The sequence below is a fragment of the Thalassophryne amazonica genome, chromosome 21 (assembly GCF_902500255.1).
Source record: "Thalassophryne amazonica chromosome 21, fThaAma1.1, whole genome shotgun sequence".
Taxonomy (NCBI): Eukaryota; Metazoa; Chordata; class Actinopteri; order Batrachoidiformes; family Batrachoididae; genus Thalassophryne; species Thalassophryne amazonica.
In genome coordinates this window covers 40,065,643-40,083,513 of record NC_047123.1, presented here as the reverse complement: position 1 = coordinate 40,083,513, position 17,871 = coordinate 40,065,643, and the positions used below count along the sequence as shown (strand labels likewise).

Here is a 17,871-nt window from a genome sequence, read left to right as displayed (position 1 = left end):
GTGATGGCGGGTTGGGGGATGTCGGGTTGAGTGATGGCGGGTTGGGGGATGTCGGGTTGAGTGATGGCGGGTCGGGAGATGTCGGGTTGAGTGATGCTGGGTCGGGGGATGTCGGGTTGAGTGATGCTGGGTCGGGGGATGTCGGGTTGAGTGATGGCGGGTCGGGGGATGTCGGGTTGAGTGATGGCGGGTCAGGGGATGTCGGGTTGAGTGATGGCGGGTCAGGGGATGTCGGGTTGAGTGATGGCGGGTCAAGTGTTTGGTCGGGTCGGGTGATGTCGGGTTGAGTGATGTTGGGTCGGGTGATGTCGGGTTGAGTGATGTTGGGTCGGGTGATGTCGGGTGGAGTGATGTTGGGTCGGGTGATGTCGGGTTGAGTGATGTTGGGTCGGGGATGTCGGGTCGAGTGATGTTGGGTCGGGGGATGTCGGGCTGAGTGATGTTGGGTCGGAGATGTCGGGTTGAGTGATGGGGGTCGGGGGATGTCGGGTTGAGTGATGCTGGGTCGGGGGATGTCGGGTTGAGTGATGGCGGGTCGAGTGATGTTGGGTCGGGGGATGTCGGGTTGAGTGATGGCGGGTCGAGTGTTTGGTCGGGTCAGGTGATGTCGGGTTGACTGATGTTGGGTCGGGGGATGTCGGGTTGAGTGATGTTGGGTCGGGGGATGTCGGGTTGGGTGATGTTGGGTCGGGGGATGTCGGGTTGAGTGATGGGGGGTCGGGGGATGTCGGGTTGAGTGATGGCGGTCGGGGGATGTCGGGTTGAGTGATGCTGGGTCGGGGGATGTCGGGTTGAGTGATGTTGGGTCGGGTGATGTCGGGTTGAGTGATGTTGGGTCGGGGGATTTCGGGTTGAGTGATGTTGGGTCGGGGGATTTCGGGTCGAGTGATGTTGGGTCGGGGGATGTCGGGTTGAGTGATGTTGGGGTCGGGGGATGTCGGGTCGACTGATGTTGGGTCGGGGGATGTCGGGTCGAGTGATGTTGGGTCGGGGGATGTCGGGTCGAGTGATGGGGGGTCGGGGGATGTCGGGTTGAGTGATGGGGGGTCGGGGGATGTCGGGTCGGGTGATGCTGGGTCGGGTGATGCTGGGTCGGGGGATGTCGGGTCGGGTGATGCTGGGTCGGGGGATGTCGGGTCGGGTGATGCTGGGTCGGGTGATGCTGGGTCGGGGGATGCCGGGTCGGGGGATGCCGGGTCGGGGGATGTCGGGTCGGGGGATGTCGGGTCGGGGGATGTCGGGTCGGGGGATGTCGGGTTGAGTGATGGCGGGTCAAGTGTTTGGTCGGGTCAGGTGATGTCATGTTGAGTGATGTTGGGTCAGGTGATGGTGGGTCTAGTGTTGTCTAGTTGAGTCGGGTGATGGGTCAGGTAATGCCGGGTTGAGTGATGTTGGTTCAGGGGATGTCGGGTTGAGTGATGGCGGGTCAAGTGTTTGGTCGGGTCAGGTGATGTCGGGTCGAGTGATGTTGGGTCGGGGATGTCGGGTTGAGTGATGTCGGGTCGAGTGATGTTGGGTCGGGGATGTTGGGTTGAGTGATGGCGGGTCGAGTGATGTTGGGTCGGGGGATGTCGGGTTGAGTGATGGCGGGTCAAGTGTTTGGTCGGGTCAGGTGATGTCGGGTTGAGTGATGTTGGGTCGGGGGATGTCGGGTTGAGTGATGGCGGGTTGAGTGATGGCGGGTTGAGTGATGGCGGGTTGGGGGATGTCGGGTTGAGTGATGGCGGGTTGGGGGATGTCGGGTTGAGTGATGGCGGGTCAAGTGTTTGGTCGGGTCAGGTGATGTCGGGTTGACTGATGTTGGGTCCCGGGATTTCGGGTTGAGTGATGACGGGTCAAGTGTTTGGCTGGGTCAGGAGATGTCGGGTCGAGGATGTCGGGTTGAGTGATGTTGGGTCGGGTGATGGTGGGTCATGTATTGTCTGGTCGAGTCGGGTGATGTTGGGTCAGGTGATGTCGGGTTGAGTGATGGCAGGTCAAGTGTCTGGTCGGGTCAAGTAATGTTGGGTCGGGGGATGACAGGTTGAGTGATGTTGGGTCGGGGAATGTCGGGTTGAGTGATGGCTGGTCAAGTGTTTGGTCAGGTCAGGTGATGTGGGGTTGAGTGATGTTGGGTAAGGTGATGCCGGGTTGAGTAATGGCAGGTCAAGTGTTGTCTGGTCGAGTCAGGTGATGTTGGTTCAGGTGATGCCGGGTTGAGTGATGTTGGGTCAGGTGATGGTGGGTCAAGTGTTGTCTGGTCCGGTTGTGTGATGTTGGGTCATGTAATGCCAGGTTGAGTGATGTTGGGTCGGGTGATGGTTGGTCAAGTGTTGTCTGGTCGGGTCGTGTGATGTTGGGTCAGGTAATGCCAGGTTGAGTGATGTTGGGTCGGGTGATGGTGGGTCAAGTGTTGTCTGGTCGAGTCGGGTGATGTTGGGTCGGGTGATGGTGGGTGAAGTGTTGTCGGGTCGGGTGATGTTGGGTCAGGTGATGTCCGGTTGAGTGATGTTGGGTCGGGTGCAGTGTTGCCACAGTTACTTTGAAAAAGTAATGGAATTACTGATTACTCCTTGAAAAAGTAACTTAGTTACTTTACTGATTACTCAGTTGTAAAAGTAACTAAGTTAGATTACTAGTTACTTTTTAGTTACTTTCCCCAGCTGCCGACAACAACCCTCTGCCACCTCAACATGACAGTGATACTTCTTTTGCCAAAACTCACTTTATAGTCACCCTTTCTTGACTTCAATGAAAATAAATACTTGTTTTATAAAAAGTAAAATAGACCTCTTTCTTGACCTCATATTTAACTGTTGACAGCACTGTAACAGTAAAATTTGCAATTTCTAACCTACATTGTTTATAAATGTAACTATTAAATTCTTTCTAACATTTTTCTAACATTTAAATTCTCTAGAAACATTTTTTTTATTTTTTTATTTTTTTATTCAGCGACAGAAATAGCAGCATCAGCAGCAACTGCAGCAACTACAACAGCAACAGAGTCTGTAATTTATAAGACACATCAAAAAACACAAAAAATTTAAACATATAAAACAAACTCAAACAAATAACAAATAACACAACAATGCAACTGAAAGGGTGTGGGCAGAAGCAGAAGCTTATAAACGCCCACCCCGTACATCATACAATATTTAAATGCAAACACAATCACACACAATACAAATGTAGCACTATTAACAAACCAAAATACAAAGGCAAAAAAGAAACAAATTATTCACCATTATTATAACCAGAAATTATTAATTTTTTATAACACTTCTTAAAACAGGCCAATGAACCACATAATTTAATTTCCACAGGACATTCATTCCAAATCTTCACCCCTCTAACTGAAGCACAAAACCCCTTAACATTAGTATGTACAGGAGGCTTCTTAAATACCATACAACCACGTAATCTATATCCCAATTCCCTACTCTTAAACAAGTTCTGGACATAAAAGGGCAAAGCCTGGTTATTAGCTTTGTACAAAGTTTGTATCAGAATATAATCCACTAAATCCCTAAATTTCAATAAATTTAAATTCCTAAACATGGAATGTGTTGACTCAAAATTATGTATATTACCAATAATTCTGATGGCACGTTTTTGTAGAAGAAATACAGGATTAGTGTTAGATTTATAGGTATTACCCCAAAGTTCAATACAATATATCATATATGGTACAATTAAAGCATGATATAATGTAAGTAACCCAACCTGGGACAATATGTCCCGAACCCTATACATAATAGCAATAGATTTGGACATTTTTAACTTTATATAATTTATATGGGGTTTCCAACAAAGTCTATTATCAGTTATAACACCTAAGAATTTATACTCAGATACTGTCTGTATTTCGATATTATTGATAGTAACATTTTTACATTTGGACATAAATTTATTTCCAAAAATCATGCATTTAGTTTTTCCAAGATGAAGTGACAATTTATTAGCATTAAACCAAGCCATAAATTTCCCCAGTTCATCTTCCATAATGTCCAAAAACTGTTCAAGATTATCCCCGCTACAAAACACAGTCGTATCATCAGCAAAAAGAATGCACCTCAATACCCGTGAAACCAAACAAATATCATTTATATATAAAATAAATAACAAAGGACCTAACACCGAACCTTGAGGCACCCCACACGTGATTTCCCTGAATTCAGAATCAATGCTATTATATTGAACATACTGATACCGACCATGTAAATAACTATCAATCCAATCATATGCTAAACCTCTGATTCCATATTTCACCAATTTATTTTTCAGAATTTCATAATTAACAGTATCAAACGCTTTCTGCAAATAAAAAAAAACACCTACAGTATATTGCTTATTATCAACTGCAGTCGCAATATTTTCCACAAAATCCATCAGTGCATGTGAAGTAGTCCTAGATTTTCTAAACCCATATTGCTCTTCACACAATATCTCATACTTAAGTAAATAATTATTTAACCTTTTAACAAAACTTTTCTACAATATTTTTGAAAATTGAGGTAAAAGTGAAATAGGTCTATAATTAGAAAAAATATGTTTGTCACCAGACTTAAATAAAGGAATTACTTTGGCTATTTTCATTCGTGAAGGGAATTTACCTAAACTTAAGGATTTATTACAAATGTAAGTAAAAGGTTTTACAATACAATCAGCAATTTTTTTCAAAAGAGCCATATCCAAATTATTAAAATCCGTAGATTTCTTACTTTTTGAGTTCAAATTCAAATTTATTAATTTATATAGCGCCAATTCACGACAAAATCGTCTCAAGGCGCTTCACAACATAAAAAACAATTAAAAATTTAAAACACAATAAAAACAACCATAAAAGAAAGACAGCAGTAAAAGAATAGAAGATTAAAAACACATCATAACACTAATGATAAAACAGGGAAAATAAATGAGTCTTTAAACGTGATTTAAAGGTCTCCACAGTGTCCGACTGCCGAATGTGTGCCGGCAGATCGTTCCACAGAGCTGGGGCACGATAGGAAAAAGCTCTGTGACCGGCAGACTTTTTATTCACCCTGGGAACACACAGAAGTCCTGCACCCTGAGAACGCAGGGCCCGAGCTGGTACATAGGGGCTTATCAAGTCAGCCAGATAGGGAGGTGCAAGTCCATGAACAATTTTATAAACTAAAATCAGTACTTTAAAATCCGATCTTGCAGAAACAGGAAGCCAGTGCAGGGACGCCAAGATTGGCGTAATGTGGTCAAACTTTCTGCTCCGTGTCAAAAGTCTGGCAGCAGCATTCTGAACCAATTGAAGACCCCTGATCCTGGACTGCGGTAATCCAGAGAATAGAGCATTACAAGAGTCCAATCTAGAAGAGACAAACGCATGAATCAAAGTCTCATCATCTGCCATAGACAGAATAGGACGAATCCTCGCTATATTTCGCAAATGGAAGAAGGCAGTCCTTGTAATGTCTCTAATGTGGAGATCAAAGGACAACGCAGGATCAAAAATTACTCCAAGGTTCCTCACTTTATCCGTATGATGTATAACACACGGACCTAAGCTAAATGCTATCTGATCAAATTGATGCCGATATCTCGCTGGACCAAAAACCATAACTTCAGTCTTATCAGAATTTAAAAGTAGGAAGTTACTAGACATCCAACTTCTTACTGATGCAAGACAATCTTCCAAGGATTTTATGTGAGTAAGATTACCAGCAGTTATTGGCATATACAATTGAGTGTCATCAGCATAGCAATGAAAGGGAATCCCAAAACGCCGCAATATATTCCCAAGGGGTGCTACATAAAGAGAAAAAAGCAAGGGGCCCAAAACGGATCCCTGAGGAACCCCAAACTTCATGTCTCTACGATCGGAGGAGGTTCCATTACACAATACACAGTAGGAACGACTGGACAGGTACGACGTCAACCATGCAAGAGCAGTTCCAGTAATCCCAAAGTGATTCTCCAGCCTATTGAGTAGAATATAGTAATCCACAGTGTCAAATGCAGCACTAAGATCCAGCAGCACCAGGACCGTAGTGATATCCGAGTCCATTGCTCGCAAAAGGTCATTCACTACTTTAGTAAGTGCTGTCTCTGTGGAGTGAAATTTTCTAAAAGCAGACTGCAGTGGCTCACCAAAGTGCAGTCTGCAGTTCTGCACCAAATCAATAATTTCTTTTTCATTCGTTGCACCAACAAACATTGACACATTTTTATTAAATATTATCTTATTTGCAATGAATTTATCACTCATTGGATCAATCTTAGTATCAAGATTTCTACCTACATTAACAAAATATTCATTAAAATGATCAGCAATCATCACATTATCATCTATCACAGTATTATTAAAAAGAAAATAAGAAGGATAATCTCTACCTTTTTTATTCTTTTTAATTATATCATTTAATATATTCCATGTATTTTTTATATTATTCTTGCTTTTAACAAGTAACTCACCGTAATATTCTTTCTTACTAGATCTCATAATATGAATTAATTTGTTCTTATACATTTTATATTTACTTTCAGCTTCATTTGTTCTCAATTTAATGAATTGCTTATACAATCGATTCTTCTTTTTACATGCCCTCTGAAGACCCTTAGACATCCATGGTTTATTACTAAATCTATTATTATCTAACTTATTTACAAGAGGACAATGTTTATCATATAACTTAGAAATAATAGAAATAAACCCATCATAAGATTCATCAACATCCTCAACATAAACATTATTCCAATTCTGACATAATAAATCCTCCCTAAAATTATCAACAGTCCTTGGTGTTACATTCCTACTCCTTCTATTGCAATCCTTTTGGAGCACTCGATCTTGAGATGCAAGGACAGTAAATACAGGCAGATGATCACTAATATCATTTAACAATATTCCCGCATTAAGATTACAAGTTATAACATTAGTTAAAATATTATCAATAAGGGTTGCAGTATTCAAAGTTATTCTACTTGGATGAATGATGGTCGGAAATAATCCCATGCAATATAAAGAATTAATAAATGAAATAGTTTGTGAATGATTATGAGGATTTTAAAAATCAATATTAAAGTCACCGCAGATAAATAAATGAGAATTCTTATTTATTTTATTATACATATTCATAATTACTTCTTCAAAATTATCAATATTTGCTCCAGGAGCTCTGTATATACAACTAACAATCCTATTATTTGAATTTATAGATGTGATCTTAACTGTAACACATTCCATGATATTATCAATTGTAAATGACATATTATTAACCAATTCACAGTCATAATCAGACCTAACATATAATGCCACACCACCGCCTCTTCGATCGATTTACAGAAAACAATTGATAGCCATTCAACTGCACAAAATCATAATTATCCTTAGTTAACCAGGTTTCAGATATAGCAATCACTGAAAAACTTTTGCTAATTGTGTCTAAACAATCATTTATTCTTGAAAAATTCCGAGAAAGACTTCTACTATTAAAATGTATTATTGAAAAATCTCCATCATTAATTTTATAGTCCTTAAATTGTTCTTCTGTAAAATAATTACATTGTCGATCGATATTATCATTAAAGAAAAAATCTGGATCTGATTCAAATTCACAATGGCGAGAGGCAAAATGACTATGATCAAATGTTTCCAAACAAAGCTCCTTTACAGAGGTAACCTGATTATTAACCGTGATCATTAAATTATATTAAGATTATTTCGTCATCACAATCAACCAATACATATCATTATTAAGCATTTCATCACACTTACATCAATTAAACACATCAAGATCATTCTCATCTTTAATCCACAAGACTTTAGCTTGTTCAGGAGTTCCATTTAATTTAATATAAACTTTACAATTAAGTGTCCATGTAGCCTGTATCTTATTTTGTTTTCTTAACAATCATGCCTTTCTTGCTATGTCAGAATTTCTCTTGGTCAAATATTCATTTATATATACATTCGTTCCTTTTAAGTTCTTAGCTTGTTTTAAGATTTCAATCTTCTGTTTCCTGTTTTTAAGCCTCAATAGTGTAACTTTAGGTCGATTTTGACCTCTCCTCGGGAAAAGGTAACTACTGTCAATATCATCAGAATTTATTACAATACCTTTGTCCTTCAAAAAAGAGATCACCTGTTCCTCTACAGATAGGTTGTCCATTTCAGAGGGCTCCTCTCCTGGAGCCACCGCTCTTGCATAACTTCGAGGCTTAATATCCAATCCTGTGATAAGAAGGTCATTTGACCTAGACTGCTGTTCTAGATCAGCAATTCGATTTTCCATAGATTTCAATACTCTATCCTTCTCCTCATTAGCCCTTTGTAATTCCACCACTTGTTTGGTTAATTCCAAAATCTTCTGTTGTTGTTGCGAAATAATCTTTAATTGGTCAGTTACTTCTTTAATGGGCTTCATTTGCGCTGACATTTCATTTAACATTTTCCTAATGTCCTCAAGCTCTTCTTCCAAGAACAAAGTACCTTTTTTTGGAGCCATAGCTGATGATACTGAAGATGAACCTCCAACACCGACAGCAAGAAAATCAACAAACCTCAATCGAGGATTTGGTAGGCCGCTAAACCCGGCCTACACGATATAAACACCTCCTTGAAGCAGACCAACAGCAAATGACCACTGCAAATCTCCCGGCCAAAGCAACAGCGGCCCCCTGGATCTGATGGCAGCTGATAAACGCCAACGATGATATCCAGCGACAGCAAAACGATGGATCCAACAGCTCCTGAGATGTTTGACGCTTGCTAACAGCATCATTGCTAGTAGCAGCGCCTCAATCAAGCAACGACCGCAGTACACCAGCCACACTACAGCCGCAGATTTTAACAGCCACACAACAAGCGACTGGACCTCGACAACAATGTTCCAATTAACATTTTAACCGCCAGACTTGCTTCGGTCATTTCAATGACTTTCCGATGGTGGTCACAACAACCTTCCACAACAGTGCTAGCTAGCACACAGAATGGATTGTGTTATTATAAGTAGTATTAGTAGTTGTAGTAAAAAAAAAGGCTTCAAAACTGGACCTTTAATCCAGGGGTGTTGTGGGGAGGGGGGGGGCACATCCCTCCCCCACGCCCCCATTCCATCTTGATTCGCCCCTGCTTTGGCGTTTGAGCACAAAGAATGGATAACATTTATTTATGCAGAAAACATGACCAGATTTACAGGTAAGAACGTTTTATTGCGTTTTCACATGAAAGAGAGTTTAGGTGCATTTGAGTGGAAAATAGTGTTAGATGTTGACGCGTCGCGGAGGATCAGCTGTTTTTAACGAGCAGATATGGAGCAGCTCAGCTCAGAATTCTAAATGGAGGAAAAAAAAGCATAAGTGCAGGTGTGTTGTTGTCACTGCACTTTAAGAGGTGAGGACGAGTCGTAGCTGCTGCAGAAAACCGCGGATGAAAAGCTCACAGCTCGCTTAAAGTGGGCAGTTCAGTCGAACCCCGACCTCCTGCCCACCGACCAAGTTTAATGCTGCTATTGACCCACAATGTAAAAATAATAGTAACGCACAGTGACTTTAAGAAGTAACTTTAATCTGATCACTGATTTGGAAAGATTAATGCGTTAGATTACTTGTTACTAAAAAAAGTGGTCAGATTAGAGTAACACGTTACTAAGTAACGCGTTACCGGCATCACTGGTCGGGTGATGGTGGGTCAAGTGTCTGGTCGAGTCGGGTGATGTTGGGTTAGGTGATGTCGGGATGAGTGCTGTTGGGTCGGGGAATGGTGTGTCAAGTGTTGTCTGTTTGGGTCGGGGGATGTCTGGTAAGCTGATGTCATGTCAGGTCTGTAACTGATGCTGAGATGGAAATAACATGTTGCTCGTGAACACCCTTGACATCTACAGGTGAGCGTTACTCTGTCCTTGGCAGGTCACATGACATGATTGCCATGGTGTCTTTGGATGTGACTGTAAGGTTTGGTACAGCTTTCATCCTCCTCATGTGGAGTTTGGTTTTGCACAATCAAGCTGTTTGATTGTCCAGATGAAGAAGAACTCACTGATCGTGTAAATCCCTGATTTTACAGTGTGACGGTCCAAGCTGTAAGCGAATTCGCCAAGAGGAGGAACCTGTCTGCAGGCTTAAGAAGCTGCAAAGTAATGGTCAAAAAGGGGTGCAGTCCGGTGCCGTATTTTGGCCGCCAGGCTGGAGATCCAAACTGTGCTCCTGCACCACCTGCCAGGTAACAAAAATCAGCTCATACCTAGTGCGTTTGGAAGATTATTTATTGATTGATTTATTGACTAGAAACCATCATAATATATCTCAAAATGGCCAATAATTTAACCCTCAAAAATGTTTTAACTTGGAGGATTTTAAAAAAAGCTTCATATTTGAGACCTACAGAAGTGTTCAGAATAATAGTAGTGCTATGTGACTAAAAAGATTAATCCAGATTTTGAGTATATTTCTTATTGTTATCTGGGAAACAAGGTACCAGTAGATTCAGTAGATTCTCACAAATTCAACAAGACCAAGCATTCATGATATGCACACTCTTAAGGCTATGAAATTGGGCTATTAGTAAAAAAAAAAAAGTAGAAAAGGGGGTGTTCACAATAATAGTAGCATCTGGTGTTGATGCTACAAACTCAAAACTATTATGTTCAAACTGCTTTTTTATCAATCCTGTGAATCACTAAACTAGTATTTAGTTGTATAACCACAGTTTTTCATGATTTCGTCACATCTGCGAGGCATTAATTTTGTTCGTTTGGAACCAAGATTTTGCTGGTTTACTAGTGTGCTTGGGGTCATTGTCTTGTTGAAACACCCATTTCAAGGGCATGTCCTCTTCAGCATAAGGCAACATGACCTCTTCAAGTATTTTGACATATCCAAACTAATCCATGATACCTGGTATGCGATATATAGGTCCAACACCATAGTAGGAGAAACATGCCCATATCATGATGCTTGCACCACCATGCTTCACTGTCTTCACTGTGAACTGTGGCTTGAATTCAGAGTTTGGGGGTCGTATCACAAACTGTCTGCGGCCCTTGGACCCAAAAAGAACAATTTTACTCTCATCAGTCCACAAAATATTCCTCCATTTCTCTTTAGGCCAGTTGATGTGTTCTTTGGCAAATTGTAACCTCTTCTGCACATGTCTTTTATTTAACAGAGGGACTTTGCGGGGGATTCTTGCAAATAAATTAGCTTCACACAGGTGTCTTCTAACTGTCACAGCACTTACAGGTAACTCCAGACTGTCTTTGATCTTCCTGGAGCTGATCAGTGGGTGAGCCTTTGCCATTCTGCTTATTCTTCTATCCATTTTGACGGTTGTTTTCAGTTTTCTTCCACGTGTCTCTGTTTTTTTTGTCCATTTTAAAGCATTGGAGATCATTGTAGATGAACAGCCTATAATTTTTTTGCACCTGCGTATAAGTTTTCCCCTCTCCAATCAACTTTTAATCAAACTACGCTGTTCTTCTGAACAATGTCTTGAACATCCCATTTTCCTCAGGCTTTCAAAGAGAAAAGCATGTTCAACAGGTGCTGGCTTCATCCTTAAATAGGGGACACCTGATTCACACCTGTTTGTTCCACAAAATTGACAAACTCACTGACTGAATGCCACACTACTATTATTGTGAACACCCCCTTTTCTACTTTTTTTTTTTTTACTAATAGCCCAATTTCATAGCCTTAAGAGTGTGCATATCATGAATGCTTGGTCTTGTTGGATTTGTGAGAATCTACTGAATCTTCTGGTACCTTGTTTCCCATGTAACAATAAGAAATATACTCAAAACCTGATTAATCTTTTTAGTCACATAGCACTACTATTATTCTGAACACTACTATAAGTTTCAAGAATATTGTTTTTGATTCTTTGACGTTTGACTGTGTGAGTAAATCTGTTCATGGCAGAAATGTTTGGCGGAAGACGGTCTGTCCTTCCTGCTGGACGAGTCTGACACCGTGCTGGCATATGAGAACAAAGGAAAGACCAGCGAAGAGGCGCAGCGGGGTCGTGACCCCCTGATGTCTGTGCTGGACAATCTGAACAGAGTGCAACAGCTGGAAATCATTCATGGTACTTAAAACCACCTCAGACTAAAGGACCAGGTCCAGACGGGCTGCAGCAGTCACCGTCTCTCTTCCTGTCTGCAGGGTACAACGACATGAAAACTGAGCTGAAGGACTTCCTGCAGAGGTTTGCAGCAGAAGGAAAGGTGAGACTCACTTTCTGACAGCAGGGGGCAGTGTTGTTTCGTGTTACTCCATTCTTTTAACATTCAGAACTTATTGAATTTACAGTTTTTCAAGTTTAAAAATATTCCACTGTAATATCTAAACCAGGACAAATCAAAAACTGATACTCATGTTGACCTCTGGTGATTTGAAAGCTCTGAAACTCTTTTGCCTGTGACCTGACATTTTTGGACCTGTTGTGAGCCGTGTGTGTGTGAGAAAACATGAGAGCTGTTGACCTTTCTGTTCATGGACCTTGAGATCTCTGAGTTTGCACGTGGAGGTGGTCAGTAAAGGCTGCAAGTGTGTGTGTGTGTGTGTGTGTGTGTGTGTGTGTGTGTGTGTGTGTGTGTGTGTGTGTGTGTGTGTGTGTGTGTGTGTGTGTGTGTGTGTGTGTGTGTGTGTGTGTGTATTTCTGGATTAAAATATGTCCTGCATTTTGTAAATCGGGCTCACGGAGACATTGAATGAAAGTGTTTTCTGTTTGTGAAGAATCATGAATTTCTCATGATTTTCTTTCGGCTCATGGGCCATCCTGTGTGGAGTGTTCTGGATTTCCTTTCTGGGATTTTTCGGGGTGCTCTGGGATTCCCATCAAGGCATATACAGATTCTTTATTGTCATTGTAACCAGTGCAAGGAAAGGAAAGGTGCAAATATAAACCTGAGCAAACCACACACAGACTTAATAGGTCTGGAGGAGAAAAGAAAATAAACATAAAATTTAAACGAATGAAAGAGGTCCAGACTGCAAATTTAAAAAAGAATAAAAAATATTATGTACGTAGTAGCAATAAAGAGATTACATATAAAAAAGAGAAAAGTATGTACAAACTGTGGATATTGCACATAAACAAATACAACCCCTGGCAAAAATGGTGGAATCACCGGCCTCGGAGGATGTTCATTCAGTTGTTTAATTTTGTAGAAAAAAAGCAGATCACAGACATGACATTTCAAATGGCAACTTTCTGGCTTTAAGAAACACTATAAGAAATCAAGAAAAATAATTGTGGCAGTCAGTAACGGTTACTTTTTTAGACCAAGCAGAGGGGAAAAAAATATGGACTCACTCAATTCTGAGGAAAAAATTATGGAATCACCCTGTAAATTTTCATCCCCAAAACTAACACCTGCATCAAATCAGATCTGCTCGTTAGTCTGCATCTAAAAAGGAGTGATCACACCTTGGAGAGCTGTTGCACCAAGTGGACTGACATGAATCATGGATCCAACACGAGCGATGTCAATTGAAACAAAGGAGAGGATTATCAAACTCTTAAAAGAGGGTAAATCATCACGCAATGTTGCAAAAGATGTTGGTTGTTCACAGTCAGCTGTGTCTAAACTCTGGACCAAATACAAACAACATGGGAAGGTTGTTAAAGGCAAACATACTGGTAGACCAAGGAAGACATCAAGCGTCAAGACAGAAAACTTAAAGCAATATGTCTCAAAAATCGAAAAATGTACAACAAAACAAATGAGGAACGAATTGGAGGAAACTGGAGTCAACGTCTGTGACCGAACTGTAAGAAACCGCCTAAAGGAAATGGGATTTACATACAGAAAAGCTAAACGAAAGGCATCATTAACACCTAAACAGAAAAAAACAAGGTTACAGTGGGCTAAGGAAAAGCAATTGTGGACTGTGGATGACTGGATGAAAGTCATATTCAGTGATGAATCTCGAATCTGCATTGGGCAAGGTGATGATGCTGGAACTTTTGTTTGGTGCCATTCCAATGAGATTTATAAAGATGACTGCCTGAAGAGAACATGTAAATTTCCACAGTCATTGATGATATGGGGCTGCATGTCAGGTAAAGGCACTGGGGAGATGGCTGTCATTACATCATCAATAAATGCACAAGTTTACGTTGATATTTTGGACAATTGAAAGGATGTTTGGGGATGATGAAATCATTTTTCAAGATGATAATGCATCTTGCCATAGAGCAAAAACTGTGAAAACATTCCTTGCATAAAGACACATAGGGTCAATGTCATGGCCTGCAAATAGTCCGGATCTTAATCCAATTGAAAATCTTTGGTGGAAGTTGAAGAAAATGGTCCATGACAAGGCTCCAACCTGCAAAGCTGATCTGGCAACAGCAATCAGAGAAAGGTGGAGCCAGATTGATGAAGAGTACTGTTTGTCATTCATTAAGTCCATGCCTCAGAGACTGCAAGCTGTTATAAAAGCCAGAGGTGGTGCAACAAAATACTAGTGATGTGTTGGAGCATTCTTTTGTTTTTAATGATTCCATCATTTTTTCCTCAGAATTGAGTGATTCCATATTTTTTTTTTTTTTTCCCCCTCTGCTTGGTCTAAAAAAGTAACCGTTACTGACTGCCACAATTTTTTTTCCTGATTTCATATAGTGTTTCTTAAAGCCAGAAAGTTGCCATTTGAAATGACTTTAGTTTTGTGTCATGTCTGTGATCTGCTTGTTTTCTACAAAATTAAACAACTGAATGAACATCCTCAGAGGCCGGTGATTCCATAATTTTTGCCAGGGGTTGTATTTCTCTCATTTCCAGTGTGTCATGTGACCTGGCTGTTTGGTTCCATTCAAAGCTCTAAGAGCAGTTGGGTAGAAACTGTTTTTCAGTCTGTTTTGTTCTTCCTGTAATGACCCTGTAACGTCTGCCTGATGGCAGCAGCGCAAACAGAGTGTCTCCAGGGTGGGACGAGTCCTTTAGGATGGTGTTGGCTCTCCTGAGACAGTCAGAGCCATGAAGGTCCCCCAGTGTGGGTAGAGGGCACCCAGTGATCTTCTCTGGAGCTCTTTCCTGTTTGGTCCCGTGCAGCTGGCAAACCACATCCAGAGGCAGTATGTGAGGATGTTCTCTATGGCAGAGCAGGAAAAAGGCACCAGACATCTCTGGTTAATGTTATTTTTCCTGACGATTCTCAGAAAGTGGAGTCTTTGCTGTGCCTGTGATATATATATCAAGTGTCTGGTGTTCTTGTCCCAGGTCAGTTTCTCTTCTGTGTGGATTCCCAGGAAACAGAAGTCCCTGACCCTTTCCACCCCCCCCCCCCCCCATGATAATGGGCTCTGTCTGTTTTGTTTCTCTTGAAGTCTGTGATTAGCTCCTTGGTTTTGGATGCGTTCAGACAAAGGTGTGACGATCAATGAGAGGCAGTGTAAACCCGGCTGTGAGCCCAGGACCATGGGACTTATCAGAGTTCCTTATCAAAGATGATACTTATTTCAGGTCAAGTCTGGTCATGTGCTAGTGCCACATATGGCCACAGCCACCACAATACAGAACCACACTGAGACACCTGTGTGCTGGATCATGTCCAGAGAAACACACCATGTGGTGTATGATGATCCCTCACAGCGTCAGTCATCTTCCTCATCCAAGTCTCAATAAGTAACTGTTAGTTTAATACAAAAATGAAGGGAATAGGGTGAAGTGGGAGAGCGTGGAGGGTATTGGGATTAGGCCTGGGGAGCATGAGTGGGATTTGAACACAGTCTGCAGGTTGGCAAGACGGCTCCTGATCCACTGGGCTACCTGCTCTGGTGACAGTCACCTTTTTATGTCTCTGTGGTTTTTGACTCTAAACAGGACGTGTGTAAAATGAAAATGGTTTATTGTGTTGTTGCTGTGGTGCCAGTTTGTTCTTCGGACTTTGGTGTCGGGTTTTAGCGAGCTGGCTTTGTTCATGTATAAGATGTGTGGGACCATCAGGTGATTCCAGCAGTGCTTCTGTCATGTGACTGTGGTCTGTCTTCTGATAGGTTGTTTCTCCTGATGACATCAAAGGCTTCTTTGACCAGCAGCAGCAGAGTCGCAAAAGACGACACCTGAATCCAGGACAGTTCTACTGCAGCTGATGACCTCTGACCGCTTGACCAAGAGACCCACACAGCTGGTCCTCTGAGTGTCCCATCACCTGCAGCTGATAGACATTTATCATGACGGTTTAAAAAAACACACACACGTATATATATATATATATATATATATACGTGTGTGTGTATGTAGGGTCACTGATTGGCCGAGCAGCTTGAACCTGTGTTCAGCCATGTTGCTCCTCCCTTTGAGGCACTTTCAGAAATGCAGAAACTAGCGGCATTGCATGATTGACGTTGGAGAGGATACCGGTCCTAATCATTCCTTCTGGTGCCACTGATCTGTGCAAGGAGCTTAATTAGGAACAACTGATTGTTACAAACATTTGTCAGCAATTAAACTTTTTGTTTTATCAAATGTGAGTAAATTGAACTTTTTTTAAACGGGGTAAAAAAAAATGCGTGGCAGATGTCAGAGTGACTCCTGGTGTTGCCAGCACGTCCACAACCTTACGGATACGCGGATGTTCCCTCGGGGTGTCTGCAGGACTTAAGCCCTGGAGCATGAGCTGCACAATCGTCGTGTCCCAGCTGATGTTTGCCTCATTAATTACTCATTGAATTAATTGTTCACTCCAGAGAGACGCAGCCATTGTCTTAGGTTTCAGGTTATGGGTCTCGCCACTGCACATTAAAACCATAAACCTCAGGATGTTTGAGACTTGGGCCTTGACTCTCAAGCAAAGATTTGGGTGTCATCGTGCGTCCGTGTCCGGTGTTCTTTGGACACCGTGCGCTTTATCCAGCATGTGTTTTATCCAGGAGGTCACTGAAAGTTCTTGGTGCTTTTATTGTGCTATGGTGATGGTCTGAGGTGCTCAAACTCCTGCCTCATCCTCGTCTGTCAACCTGTCAATCAATCAACATTTATTTATAAAGAGCTTTACAGTAGCCAATCACAGATTCACAGAAATAAAACACATTAAAAAAAGTTAAAACAGTTCATAAAAACAAAACATGACACAGCAACACAGGTATTAAAAGCCAGTTTAAATAAATAAGTCTTGAGCTTTGATTTAAAAAGTGCTTAGTCAGGAATAGTTTGTAAATCAGGATGTAACTTGTTCCACAGTCTGAGTTCAGCTATTGCAAAAACATCACCGCCCCAGAGTTTGTATTTTGACTGCAGAACATCTCAGTAAAGTCAACCAGATGCCCTTAAAGTCCAACTGTAAGTGAGGAGAGTTAAATTTTCAGACCGGTAGGAAGGTGCAAGAACATTTAAGCCTTAAAAACAAAATCTTAAAATCAATTCTAAAAAGTGGACTGAATGAAGTACAGGCGTAATATGCTCACGTCGAGAAGTGTTTGTTAAAAAATGAGCAGGGCATTTGGGGCGCCGAATACAAATCTGGTGTTAATTTTTGCCAATCACAACACTTTTTTGAGATATGAAAACATTTTTCGTATCAAGCATTAAAGCAAAAGCTGCAGCCTCACACACCTCTTTTGCGCCATAAACGACATTATGGCTCTTTGTTCACAATTTGCAAACCTGGTTTAAAAACTATGCTTTTGAAGCTGCTTTTGTGCGATTAGTGGTGTCAAACACGTGAATGAATGAGCAACTTTTGTGTAATGCATCAATAAGGAACATGCAGATTGCCAAGAAACGTGATGTGATGGAGGAAATCTGATCTCAGATTCAGCACCCCAAAATTACCCTAAATCAGTTCTCAAAAGTCCATGCAAGAAAAAAACGTTTTTTTTTGACCAGTGTATTGACCCCAACGGAAAAATGTACAAAGAAAATAGAATAGGCCCAAGAATAGAACCCTGCGGCACTCCAAAACACAGGGGAG

The 17,871-nt window shown here is 41.5% G+C and overlaps 1 protein-coding gene across 2 annotated transcripts in view; it reads left to right on the top strand.

Annotated features, from left to right (window-relative positions):
* ubr7 (ubiquitin protein ligase E3 component n-recognin 7) overlaps positions 1-16,204 on the top strand; it is a 33,262-nt gene extending 17,058 nt beyond the window's left edge. Inside the window, exons 9-12 of one of the 2 annotated variants that reach the window (XM_034162163.1) lie at positions 10,022-10,177; positions 11,878-12,040; positions 12,118-12,179; positions 15,956-16,204. In XM_034162163.1, the coding sequence (XP_034018054.1) occupies positions 10,022-10,177; positions 11,878-12,040; positions 12,118-12,179; positions 15,956-16,051 (477 nt within the window). In that variant the 3' untranslated portion in view covers positions 16,052-16,204. Of the gene's footprint in view, positions 1-10,021; positions 10,178-11,874; positions 12,041-12,117; positions 12,180-15,955 lie in introns of both variants that reach the window. The other variant, XM_034162162.1, reaches the window with a different exon arrangement.
* Positions 16,205-17,871: the final 1,667 nt, after the last annotated feature.